Source organism: Dendropsophus ebraccatus, chromosome 1 (assembly GCF_027789765.1).
Source record: "Dendropsophus ebraccatus isolate aDenEbr1 chromosome 1, aDenEbr1.pat, whole genome shotgun sequence".
Lineage (NCBI taxonomy): Eukaryota > Metazoa > Chordata > Amphibia > Anura > Hylidae > Dendropsophus > Dendropsophus ebraccatus.
The window spans coordinates 185,881,907-185,895,497 of record NC_091454.1 but is presented as its reverse complement, the minus strand read 5'-3'; the positions used below and the strand labels follow the sequence as shown (position 1 = coordinate 185,895,497).

General features: G+C 42.6%; 1 protein-coding gene across 1 annotated transcript in view; it reads right to left on the bottom strand.

The window, feature by feature from the left end:
• FAH (fumarylacetoacetate hydrolase) overlaps positions 1-13,249 on the bottom strand; it is a 30,029-nt gene extending 16,780 nt beyond the window's left edge. The window contains exons 1-8 of the mRNA XM_069986739.1: positions 13,091-13,249; positions 11,468-11,578; positions 9,692-9,813; positions 7,455-7,504; positions 4,621-4,711; positions 3,315-3,412; positions 1,265-1,317; positions 380-479 (exon numbers count right to left, since the gene is read on the bottom strand). Of these exons, the coding sequence (XP_069842840.1) occupies positions 380-479; positions 1,265-1,317; positions 3,315-3,412; positions 4,621-4,711; positions 7,455-7,504; positions 9,692-9,813; positions 11,468-11,578; positions 13,091-13,171 (706 nt within the window). The 5' untranslated portion in view covers positions 13,172-13,249. The remainder of the gene's footprint in view (positions 1-379; positions 480-1,264; positions 1,318-3,314; positions 3,413-4,620; positions 4,712-7,454; positions 7,505-9,691; positions 9,814-11,467; positions 11,579-13,090) is intronic.
• Between the last annotated feature and the right edge of the window lie 342 nt (positions 13,250-13,591).

The window sequence follows — 13,591 nt, the reverse complement described above, 5'->3', positions numbered from 1 at the left end:
TGGATACAGCCATAGGCCGCATCCATGTTTTCCAGGACTTCCTAGAGCTTCATTATACTTCTTCAGCCCTCAGAAATCAAATGCTACACGCTTGGGTTCGGATGGACACCAGCATGCTTGAGTTGTGCTCATCTCTACTAATGACCCAGACTGATAGCATTCAATTTGGATCTGCAGATCTGTGGTTGGATCAGGACTTGTAGCCTTATAACACTCTGTGATATAAGTAAGACTCCTTGTCTGCAGCCACCTAGAGGCAGAAGTTGCCAAAGAAAAGTTTAGTTCTGAAACAAACACTTGTGATCGCTCTCATCATCCTCCATCTTCTCTCTGATTAAGCATCTCTGTAATAAACATATCCCCCGAGATTCCTACTTACCGCTCCAATCATTCATCAGCACCATGCCAAAGATGTGCTCATCAGCTTTATCAATAGGAATTGGTTTTCCTAAATCATTTCCGGGGCCCACAAAGAAAGCCTGGAAGAGAGAGAACATGAAAATTGCTCATGATTATTTCTGGTTTAAAAAAAACACACTTTTTTTTCTTTTCGCTAGAGCTTAAAACTTTTTGTGGTTTCTATTGTATGAATTTTAAAGGGAATGACTGTTCACGACAACCGCTTTCAGATACTCTGTTAATATTTGAGACCAGGCTCACAGCCATTGCAGAGGTCTGATACAATGAGCAGCTACTGCACTGGGGAATCTGGCAGCCAATGCATTATATGGCCAGCCCTTCATTTCAAGCCAAATAATCCCTTCAAAAAGGAAGGTTGACATAGTGGCAGACATTGGGGACCAAATGTACAAATGATGCAAGTAAATGACTACATAAGCTAAACCGATAATTACAAGGTATTGGGGAATTGCTGTATAAGTGCTTCTATATATATCTTTATTTTATCACATGGAAAACCAACACGTTTCAAACCGACTGGTCCTTAATTATGGTTTTGTATGGCACTTCTGTTTTGTGCCTTGGTAAGCTATTCTGAATCCAAAAGGTGTTTCCAAAAGATTTTTCTACAGTTTCCTCAGGCTGGTTAACACTGAACCACATATAAAGCAAGCACATGACTAAGGACCAGTCGATCCGAAATGTGTTTTTTCAGGTGATGAAATAAAGGACACATTATTTTATGAACTGGAGAGTCTTGACTTCTCTCCCTTTATGCTAATACTCCAGAATCTGTAGTAGTGATACATACACAATAGGTGTCAGATAAACACTTGTTGCCTATAATATGAAGAAAAGGCCTTACCATTTCTAGCTCAATGTCCAGGAGTTTGCTGGCATCAAAAATTGGTGGTTTATCTAGAATAAGAAAAAAAGAGAAAATTATTGTAAAGCTTCCGGCCCAAATCAAAATAAACAGTATCTATCTATCTATCTATCTATCTATCTATCTATCTATCTATCTATCTATCTATCTATCTATCTATCTATCTATCAAATCTTCCAGAGCCAGGGATGCTTTTTTTAGCCCTTCTATGTTCTATCTAATAGATGAGGGTCCTGAAAGGGTGACCGCCTTCCCCACTTAAAACATTCCCTGACGGGATATGTGAAAACTGCCTTCGTTTCAAACAACAAAAAACATTTGGGTTCACACTACGTATATTTCAGTCAGTATTGTGGTCCTCATATTGCAACCAAAACCAGGAGTGGATTAAAAACACAGAAAGGATCTGTTCACACAATGTTGAAATTGAGTGGATGGCCGCCATATAACGGTAAATAACGGCCATTATTTCAATACAACAGCCGTTGTTTTAAAATACCAGCAAATATTTGCCATTAATTGGCGGCCATCCACTCAATTTCAACATTGTGTGAACAGAGCCTTTATGTGTTTTCAATCCACTCCTGGTTTTGGTTGCAATATGAGGACCACAATACTGACTGAAATATACATAGTGTGAACCCAGCTAAAAATGTGAATTTTTTAATGTTGTATCACTACAATAAAGAGATAGTAGGTGCACCACTGAGCAGCCCCCAATCTTCTGGTCGGGTCATTAGATTTCCTTTGTCATACTCAAATTAGGGCACCAAAGTCCTCCCAATGCTGCACACTGGCCAAAAGGGATCTTTGGTGACTTCTTGTTCCTCCAAAGATTTATTTTTGCACCCACTATCTCTCCTTCCAATAGATTCATTAAAACAATGGGGCACAACCAGCTGCTCCGAAGCTACCTGCAGCCTGTGATACTGTGCAGCCTTAGCCACAGCCATGCTATCAGCACTCCTATTTTCATAACTTTCAATAGCTACAAGAAGTAAAACCTCACTTATCAAACATGGCATACATTGTCAAATTCCATAAAAGTCTCAGATAGGAATACCGATATATGTTTGTTTTTTTTATAACAGTCTGACTATGTGGTCCTCAGATGGAAAAAAAAAGTTGTGCACCCCTGCACTCCAATAAAGAGAAGACAAAGGTGACTTCTTTAGCTTCTGTAGGACCTACATGCTTTTCATTAAGCCAAACAACAAAAGCTATTATATCAGCAATTATATTAGATTGCAAAATGCCATATAATTGTGCTCAGTTCACATTAGCATTAAAATAACCTATGACATTTAGCAGAAGAATAGAATAATCAATGAAGTTTCTAGGTTACAGCTATAACGTTCTGCTGCAATGGTAAATGCCAATGACTGGTCCTCTGTATACATAATTATATAAAAAGTAGTTGTAATGTACAATACATCATATTGTTGATGAGATGCTAACAACCTGCTTGGTATGGTTTAGGGTGGTATTCCACGGGCCGATGGGGCCCGATAAACAAGCGTTTACTGGGCCTATACCACGGCCCCGATTATCGTTAAACAAGGGCTGCAAGGACATCGTTACCAATGTCCTTGCAGCTCTTGCTTAACTAGTATACATACCTATTCATGGTGCAGGGCTCCTCTTCTCCTGCTTCTCCCGGGTCCCGTGCGCTCCTCCAGCTTCAGGGCGGCCTGTGTCAGCTGACAAGCCGCTCAGCCAATCACTGGCCGGGACTGACTGCACATTCTTTTTGGTTCTCCTATCTGCAGGTTGGGTTTTGCAGCTCAGTTCCATTGGAGTGAATCTGAACTGTAACACCACACACAACCAAAGCCTGACTTCTGGATTTTCAAGGGTAATGTGCATGGAGCATATGGTGTCACAGTATACACATATACCCCCCAACTAATATTTTTACAGAGAGGCTTCTGGTCTATCCATAAGGCCAATAGCAGCCCAATAGCAGTGAGGAAACTTGCCTCTAAGGCACCAGTATATTCACCGATGTAGAACATCATAAATAACCTACCATCACTTGGTCTTATTTGTCCCTTTGGTCTTTTAACCGGAGTACCAGAAATTACAACAGAAGACGCCCGTCCATGATAACCAACCGGGAGATGTAACCTATGAAAATAGAATTAGAGGCTTTATTATTAGAAGGCCTCAATCTGGAAACCTGCAGTCAAATAAGGAGGCCAAAGCTTTTTATCTCTGTTTTTATTGTTTAGAAGTTTATAAGAATATGACATATGAAGTTGCATTGACTTGATCACTATATTACCAGGGATGGGGGCAGTTATTAGTAGTGAGACATTGCACAGTGCTGTAGAATAGAATGCCACTACATTTTGTGTGTATTTTGTGTACGTGTGTTTTACCATTTTATAGTTAGCCATTACCACTGAGAACTCTTGATTTTTTTTATAAGGGTAGATTTACACCTAGCAGTATTACGGTTCTATTAGACGGGCCGATCATAAACTGTTAACGAGCGCCGATCTGTTAGATTGGCGCTCGTTTACTAAGCACAGGCTGACTATCGGGCAGCAAGGCCTGCACGAACATCGTTGGCGATGTCGGTGTAGCCCTTGTCTTTAGTGTAAAATAATAAAGTATTATTAGTGCTTCCCGGTGTCATCAGAGGCCTTCCCTGATGTCTGCAGCTCTGCCTTCTGTTCCGGTCTCTACATCGACCGTCCACTCGCTGGCCGTGGCCTGTCTCGGCCAATGATTTGCTGAGCGGCTGCAGCCTGTCAGTTCACCGCAGACACTGGGGAAGGCCCCCAAGGACACTAAGGAAAACCTGAGGACACCAGTAAGGTGGTAAGGTGAGTTAATTATCGCTCCGTGTAATAAGGCCCTTACTGTAGAGATTCATGGGACTCAAAATCAAGGTCATGTTTGAGAGAGGTTATTTCTGCAGCATGTGAATAGACCTATGCAAGCCCTACTCATGTGAATGGGACACCTAAAGAAATTTCTTCAAGAAAGCTGCGTATATATATGAAAAAGAGCAATCCAGCAATCATTTAATTAAAATTCAAAGTTTTATTCTGTATAAATCTATAAAAGATAGTACAAACAGAGTGCCATCTCTCCTGTTCGCTTGACATGTTTTGGCCAGCGTTTGGCCTTGATCACAGCATGTGTGAATATACTCTTCAAAGTAAACTCACTCGTCCAATGAAGTCTTCCATGATTTATTGTTTCCCATTGACATATTGTCACTTCCAGACCAGTTGCATGTTATAATCCGGTGTGACCCCAGACTGGCTCCCAGCCCCCCAGTAAAACTAAGAACTACTAGACACATAAGGTTAACTTCATCTCACCAGTTCGGCATCAGCGCATTCTCTTTCCCTCTAAACATAATCCCCACGTTTGTAGCGTGATCCCTGGAGGAATAGAAGTCGGTGTAATCCCCTGCAAGGCAAACATCAAATCCGTGTTAACGCTGCAAATGAAATAGCTGAGGAGTTGAGTTGGCCGTTCCTGCCTCTTTGAGATATGGCGGTAAAGAAATTATAAAGTGCAGAAAAAACATTTCAGCGACTTATTTAACCGAGCAAATATTTTCTGATAAACATGGCCATTAGGTAACGCTGAGAAGTACAGATGTCCTCATCTTATATTGCGGATTCTATACTGTATTCTGCGCTCTGCTGTACATTACAAATAATAAAATGCTGAGCATAGATAAGAGCCGCATGGTAATAAGGATAATAGAGCCATCTCACTATGCAGGGGAATTCCTTCTATAGGCTCACACAGAGCAGTGTAATAGGGCCCATATAGAACTCATCCATACCCAATACTTTTAGGAAGATTGGTTGATATCTAATATGTATTGAGGTCTCCCTAATCTTTCCTAATAGCAGGTGTTGGATTTTCAATATGCCCAATCCTTTGTTCATACAGAAGGGGTCTGGCAGCAGTATATTCCCCTCTACTAGTGATGAGCGAACTTGCTGAACCTTCAGGCTCGTCCATACCAGAACGCTTGGCATTTGACTCCCGGTTGCTGGAGGAGTTGGAAGCAGCCCTAAGGAATCCTGGAAAACATGGATACAGCCTATGGCTATGTTCCCACCAAGTATAGAGATCGGCCGTTCCGTGACCCGGCTGGTCTCTGCCCGGATCATCCCGGCGGGTACTTAAGTACTGTCCGGATGATCTTTCGGCCGCAGGGTTCTGATGCGAGCACATCAGCGTGCGCCCGCATCAGAACCTCCCTTAGCACACAGTGAGCCGGAGCCGCTCGCTTCACTGTGTGAACTGACAGGGTTTCCTACGGCCGCAATTCAATGACATGTCAGTTATTTGCGGCCCCCGTGCAGGATCCCGGCCGGAGCGCATATGATGTGTATACGCAACGGCCGGGATCCCATAGAACAATAGGCATTGTTCACCCGTACAAAGTACGGCCGTGTGAACATAGCCTATGGCCGCATCCATGTTGTCTTGGTAGTCCTAGGGCTGCATCAACATTCTCCAGGCAGCCGGAGTAAAATGCCAAGCGTTCAGGTTTGGACGAATCTGAAGGTTCAGCAAGTTCGTTAATCTCTACCCTCTACCCATTGAGCAAATCCATACATAAGTGTCAAGATGATAACAGTATCATTTAAAGGGGTACTCCAGCGGAAAATAATTTCTTTCAAACCAACTGGTGTCAGAAAGATTTGTAATTTACTTCTATTAAAAAAATCTTCCAGTACTTATCAGCTGCTGTATGTCTTGCAGAAAGTGGTGTATTCTTTCCAGTCTGACACAGTGCTTTCCGCTGCCACCTCTGTCCGTGCCAGGAACTGTGCCGAGCAGTAGCAAATCCTCATAGAAAAGCTCCCCTGCTCTCCAGACTGGAAAGATTACACCACTTCCTGCAGGACATACAGCAGCTGATAAGTACTGAAAGACTGGGGATTTTTTAAAGGGGAACTATCAGCAGGTTAGATGAATCTAACCTGCTGATAGCTCCTTAGTGGGCACAGGGCACTGACGATGAAGGTATGTATTTTATCTTCATGCTTTGCGGTAAGCCCGGTAAGCTGTTAGGAGCACTGAGGGAGTGGCTACCAGCCCCCAAGCACCGATCCGGCCCCCAGCCCCACCCCTGCGCAGCGATCTTCCAGAGGCGGGCCGGATGAGTAAGTGACATACCTTCATCCTCAGCATCCCATGCCCACAAGGGAGCTATCAGCAGAATTGATTTGTCTAATCAGCTGATAGTTACCCTTTAATAGAAGTAAATTACAAATCTCTGGCACTTTCTGACACCAGTTGATTGGAATGACATTTTTTTTACCGCAGTACACCTTTTAGACTTTGCTTGTAAAGTCTGCAGTGCCAGTCTTGCCAAAAAAACATTACAGAAAATGTCAGTCAAAAAAAAAAAATGCCACAGAAGCATATAACCTGCCACTATGTCCCTATAATTCTGAGGATGAAGGTAAGTCTCTTACATGTAGTTTGTAGTTTAATCCCTATGCTAATTAGGCAGTTTGGTGCAATGGGGGGGGGGGGGACTACCACCCTCAGTGCACTGATCCATCCTGGGCCGGCCCACCCCTTCTAATGAATATTCATCCAGCGCTCTGCAGTGATGGGTACAGATTTGACGTCATTGCAGAGCACCGCACCAATATACAATAGAAGGGGTGGGCTGGCCAGGGTGGATCTGTGCACTGAGGGAGGTAGCCCCACCCCCAGTGCACCAACCGCCTTATTTACATATGGATTAAACAGAAACGGCACAGAGTATGAAGGTAAGAAACTTACCTTCATCCTCAGGGCCCCTTGCACTATATCATATCAGCACCCCTTGCACTATATCATATCAGGACATATCAGCATATTGTTTCTCTTTAAAGAAATGATCTGTGAACAGAGCCTAAGCCTTTTATTTACTTTTGTGCAATTCAGAATTCAAACTGCACCAAACAGCTCTGTGTGAACGTGGTTTGGGCTCACTTCATACTAGGGCTGTATAGACCAAGTTCACACAGAGCAGTTTAAATGCTCCCGTATAGACATTAGGGCTGTACATCACTGGTATAGGTTAAGATAGCAGCCAAAAGATATGTTGACATATACCATTGTATACCTGCGACAGGCCCATTAATTGATGGACTGAATGCAGGCTACTACTATCTGGGTCACCAGTACATACCTATACTTGCCGGCAGATGAAGCTTCGCCACTGACTGTGGAACAAATGCTCTGAAATAAAATACACAAAATGGGTTTGATGAATCGTAGATGAAAAGATAAAACATATAATGGAAAATACAATGGAAAGTTTTGACAATTTGTTAAAACATTATTCTTTACAGATTTTCGGTAAAGCTTCTCCCCGTTAATGGATATCACTATGTCATCCTTGGAAATAGAAGTTAAGCTGGGTTCACAGAGTGGTTTTGCTATCTGTTTAATGGCCGACCAAGTTTTTGTGTATGCTAAAAAAAAAAAACGGATGCGTTTTTGACCTGTTTTTTTTTCCCGTTTTTTTTTTTTTTTTTTAAATAATGGACATTGTTATGTAAAGTGGACCATTAACAGGATACCCCCCCTTCTGTCCAGCATTGTGCCTCTATAAAGATGGACTCCACTGGGATTTTCTTTTAATTTTTAAAATTTCCCCTTCACTCTCACTTTCAGGGCAATTTACACTTTTGACAGTGACAAATCAAACCTGAATTGTAAAAATGAATCACATTATAGTTTATACCCTATACACGTCCAGTATATTATGCGAATAGACATCTGGTACACTGTGAAAATGCCAAACCGCACTTTACACTCATGAGCGCCTTCACGCAATTTTGCTAAATCATTACAAATAAATAGACCAAAAATATCTATAATCCAGATGCCAGTAAAGATATAAATAAGCACTGTCATAACAAAAAAAAAACCTTGATATATTCATAGAGACATAGTAAAAGTCTTGCTCGATCGGGGTCTGAGTGTTTAATCGCTAGAACAAGAAGGGAGAAGTGTGCACTTAGCGTATTCTCTCCCAACTCTGTGTCACATGACCATGATGGTCTCATAATGTAAGTCTATGGGACCGTATCACCCAGAGACATAGAGTAAAAAAAACAATGTCGTAAAACTATAAACTAGATGTATAAAGTTAACTTCATCTCACTAGTTTGGCATCAGCGCATTCTCCTTCCCTCTAAACATAAGAGGGTCCCATAGGCTGTCCCAGCTGAGTTTGTCATTGATCTATGATTTTACATACGACATTTAATAGATATACTTCATATAAACTCTAGGGTAAAACCGCAAGTTTTTTTGGGGCACAGAAACAGTGCCAATTCTTGCACCAAAAGACACATGGTGGCAGCTTTAAAAACCCTGGTCTTATTTACTAAGGGCAAAAATCTTTTTCTTTCAAATCAACTGGTATCAAAAAGTTCTATAGATTTTTAATTTACTATTACTTAAAAATCTAAAATCTTCCCATACTTAACAGCTGCTGTATGTTTTGCAGGAAGTGGTGTTTTCTTTTCAGTGTGACACAATGCTCTCTGCTGCCACCTCTGTCCGAGACAGGAAATGTCCAGAGCAGTAGCAAATCCTCATAGAAAACCCTTCTGCTCTGGACAGTTCCTGTTTCGGACAGGGGTGGCAGCAGAGAGCATTGTGTCAGACTGGAAAGAAAATACCACTTCCTGCAGGACATACAGAAGTTGATAAGTACTAGAAAACATGAGATTTTTAAACAGAAGTAAATGAGAAATCTATTTAACTTTCTGAAACCAGTTGATTTGAAAGATAAAGATTTTCACCGTAGTACCCCTTTAAATGGGGAACTGTCTAGAAAATGCTGCTTCTTTTCCACACAACTATACTTTAAACCTCCCACTAAAGTCAATGGGAGCTTCAAGGTTTTGCCTCTCCATGCTGCTTGCATCTTAGAAAAAGCTGTAGCGTTATATCTGTGTGCACATGACCCAAGGCCTAATGTTGGTGGCATAGCTGTTAGCAGCACAGAGAGTGCTGTGCCATATGGCGGCACAATACACAATGTACTACCATATATCACAGCACTATGTTACACAGGTTACACAGCATGCCACAATCCTTTAAACTTTCATGCAACTTCTAAAGACATCTTATATACGTTAGATACATGTAGGAACATTATAGGCCCGAACAGTTAAATAAGAAAAAAAATATTTTGCTACATCTGTAAAGCAATTTCCAATGGCAGATAGAAGGCATGGCTGCTTGTATAAGCCGCACCGGCAGCGGTGTGACTGTGAGATGTGAGGTAGAGCTGTCACATATGTAATTGAGGTGAATGACCCCAAACATTGAGTAAACAGCGCTCCTGTGTGATTGATAGGACAAGCAGAATACAACCACCCAGAATAAACAGGGCACGGCTCCACTCACCTGGCACGCAGCTCCTTGTTGTCTCTAAGTGCCGGTTCTGTTGCTGACAGCAGATGTTGCAGACATTGCCGGGCCTCTCTCCATGCGTTGCGCCCCAGGGCCATGAAACTGTTGAGGGTTGGCTATGAGGAGACGACATGCATTTAGAGCAGCATATACAATACTCCCATCCTGCTATGGCTCTTTATTAGACATACATTTACTATAGGTGATGTTGTCATCATCCATACAGTAACCTTCCGTCTCACTACTCTGCCTCCCTTAAGCACGTGACAAATGTTATGACGGGAGAGCAGGATTAGATTGGGATTAAGGGGTGAGGGGGCAATTTTTATAGATGTCACTCACATCATAGACTTCAGCCACCAGAGATGGGATTCTGCCAGTGACAGTTTATAGTTGATCCAACCCGTGGTATCAAATGTTTTACTGTGGTCGGGAAGAAGTTACTGAGCATTACATCACATGCATTCTTCCCACAGGATAGTTGTGATTCCAGATCTCTGGGGCCTGTAACTCCCATACAACTGAATGGGGTGGTAGTGCACATAATCAAGCACATACAAACCCCTCTCTTATCGGGAGTGCAGGTGATAAGGAACGTGAGACTAGAGATGAGCGGACCGTCTGACGGCATCGGCGCTCTCTCATCATGCCTTTGATCCCGGCCGCATACTTGCGCTCCCGCGAATATGCAGCCAGGATATTCCAGGGAATTCAACAGGGATTCCCTGGAATATCCTGGCTGCATATTCCTGTGAGCGCAAGTATGCGGCCGGGATCAAAGGCATGACGAGAAAGCAAACTGCTTTCGGACCAAAAGTCCGAGCAGTTCGCTCATCTCTAGCTGGGACCCCATAAATATTGTTTATAATAAAAAACGAAACACTGACCTGGTTGGGTCCTTAAAGGGAATATGTCACTAGGTTTATGTTGCCTTAAATGAGGGCAGCATAAACTAGTGACAGAAATGATGAACAGAACAATGTATCACTTACATCATTCTGTTCAGCCGTTCTCCTAATATGCAGAAGAATAGGATTCTTGCCACACCCCTCCCCCCGCCCTCCAGCTGCTGTTTGACAGTTGACTACCTATACACAGCATGGAGAGATAACTGCCAATCAGCAGCTGGTGGGCGGAGTCTTCTGCTTCTCATAAATATCTGGGACTACTGGGCTCATGCACATAATGGAGAGGACTACTCATTGTCAATGTTATTCAGGAGATTATCTTTGGATCAGCTGCACAGAACAATATAAGTGATACATCATTCTGTTCAGCTTCTCTGTCACTAGTTTATGCTACCCTGAGATAGGACAACATAAACCTGCTGACAGTCTCTTTAATGGCCTTTGTCCAATATATAGATACAAAATTTGGGTTGTTAAATTTACATTGCAACTACAGCCGCGGACTAGACTCTGTAGGAGGATTGCACAGTTTGAAACTTTTGTCTTACAGTATATTATGGTGGCGTGTGGTGGCGCTAGAGAGAAATTAATCAATTACATTTCAGATCTCACCTGTTGATCGCCTTATCATGGGCATTGTCAATAGCGGAGAACCTACCGGTATTTCATTACCCACTGGCTGCACTATACTACATCCCTGTGTTTGCCCCATTCTTTCTTACCATTAGGAGACAATACATTTCACACCCATTGGGATCAAGTCAGGAGGTGCAAGAAACCCAGTGATGTTTGCTGTCACTGTATAATACTCAGGCGCCTGGAACAGAATAAATAGGATAGGATAAGCTGGCACATACCGTACCTCAAGAAATACATCCTGTTTACCCGACAAGGCAGGACCATGAAATAAATGCCTGATGACACTCAGGTCCAGGATTTGGTCACCAATGGCCACTCCTATCCTGTGTCTTGGCTGCCAAAATAGAAAAAAAGTTTTTTTTCATTATATCTTTAGATTATAGATTATTACTTTATATTACATAAAAAAATGCTCCTTACACGTGCCCCTCTTTTCTGTTTTTAATGCATCACCTGCATGTTCCCTTGCTGCCCGCCATGTCCCACAGGAGCCATTGTGGAACACAATCCATGTTATTCACTATTTATTGGCTTACATGTTGTGTTTTGTTACTTTTGCTGACATTTTAGATATTGTAGTGACCTCCAGTGGTCACTCACAGTAATAAGGAATATAGTGAAAATGAAAGTAATTCCCAATGTCGCTCACTCCAAATAAGACACAAGATAAGTCCCGACCACCAGTACAAGCGTGGACAGGTTTTCACCCTCACTGATTTTCTTGTTTCAAATCCAAATATTTAAACTAAGAAAAATATCCTTTTATAACTGACTAGAGGCCCGAAGACGAGATGTCAGGAGGGGTAAGTGCCGTTGTTTTTTGGTCTGATTTGGGTTACGATTTAGGTGCCTTGGGCCTGATCTAGGGAGACCATAGTTTGGGGTCTGCAAAATGTTCTTAGGTGTTAAATCTGCGCCCCTCCCCCCAGCTGTTGCGAAACTACCATTACCATCATGCCTGGACAGACAAAGCTTTAGCCCTCCAGCCATGATGAGAATTGTAGTTTTGCAACAGCTGGAGGGCCATTAGTTTGACATTCATGCCCTAGTTTAAGGATGGGGAACATTCGGCCCTCCAGCTGTTGTGAAACTACAATTCCCATCATGCCTGGACAGCCAAAGCTAAAGCTTTCCAGACATGATGAGAGTTGTAGTTTTGCAACATATGGAGGGATTAGCGTTTGACACCCATGCCCTAGTTCACGTATGGGGAACCTTTAGCCCTCCAGCTGTTGTGAAACTACAATTCCCATCATGCCCGGACAGCCAAAGCAAAGCTTTGGCTGTCAGAGCATGATGGGAATTGTAGTTTCACAACAGCTGGAGGGCCGAAGGTTCCTCATCCCTGCTTTAGCTATACCCCTGGTGCCTTGTTCTGCACCTATTTTATATGGATGGAATATGAAGCCAGTGTGAATGACGTCTTAGAACCAGAATCTTTCAGCAGGAGCATCCAGTCACAGTCTCTACCCTGCAGACTATAGACATACTATACATTGTATAAACCTCTGCATGCAGTTGACTGGCACAGGTAATGTGATCCTTACATGGATACACTTCCCCACCTCTAGTTGTCTTTGGTGTATGAAAACACATTAGATAATCGCATAGATTGCAATTCCCTAATGCAGAGGTGTCAAATTCATGGCCTTCAAGCTATTGCAGAACTACAACTCCCATCATGCCTGGAAAGCCAAAGCTTTGGCCGTCCAGGCATGATGGTAATGGTAGTTTTGCAACAGCTGGAGGGCCGCAGTTTGACACCTGTTGCCTAATCTGTGTCCAAAGCAATACCCAAGCCAAATTTCTACTACACGCATTATCGTAAAGCAGCAGTAGTACCAACCTCATTTTCTGTAGAGAAAATCCCGTACGGCAAATTCTGGATGGGAAAATCAGAGTCTGGGTCTACAGGGATGAAAGACATTGTGAGCAGAGACTGGAGAGCGGCCCCAGATTGTGTGTGATCCTCAGATGCCTCCAGATGTGTCAGGAGGAGGGAGGCCCAGGCCTTGTATACTTCCTCCTCCTCACTAACCAATCCTGCATAGAGAGGCTTCTACACCCACCGGCATGTCACTAATCAAAACCAGGGTCACCATGACTCAGCCCGTTCCTCTGAGCAAAGTTCAAAGACTATTCCCAAATTTGACAGCACTCGCTCTCCTGTGCAGACTGTTCACATGCTGAACACACAGAGCTCAGGGCTCAGCTCATCCTGGCTGTTTGCACATCCATTAAATCCACACCTGTTAGGGATTACAGCATTTTATTTTCTTTGTAAATACATTGGATCTAAATTCATATATACTGTATATATATATATATATATATATATATATATATA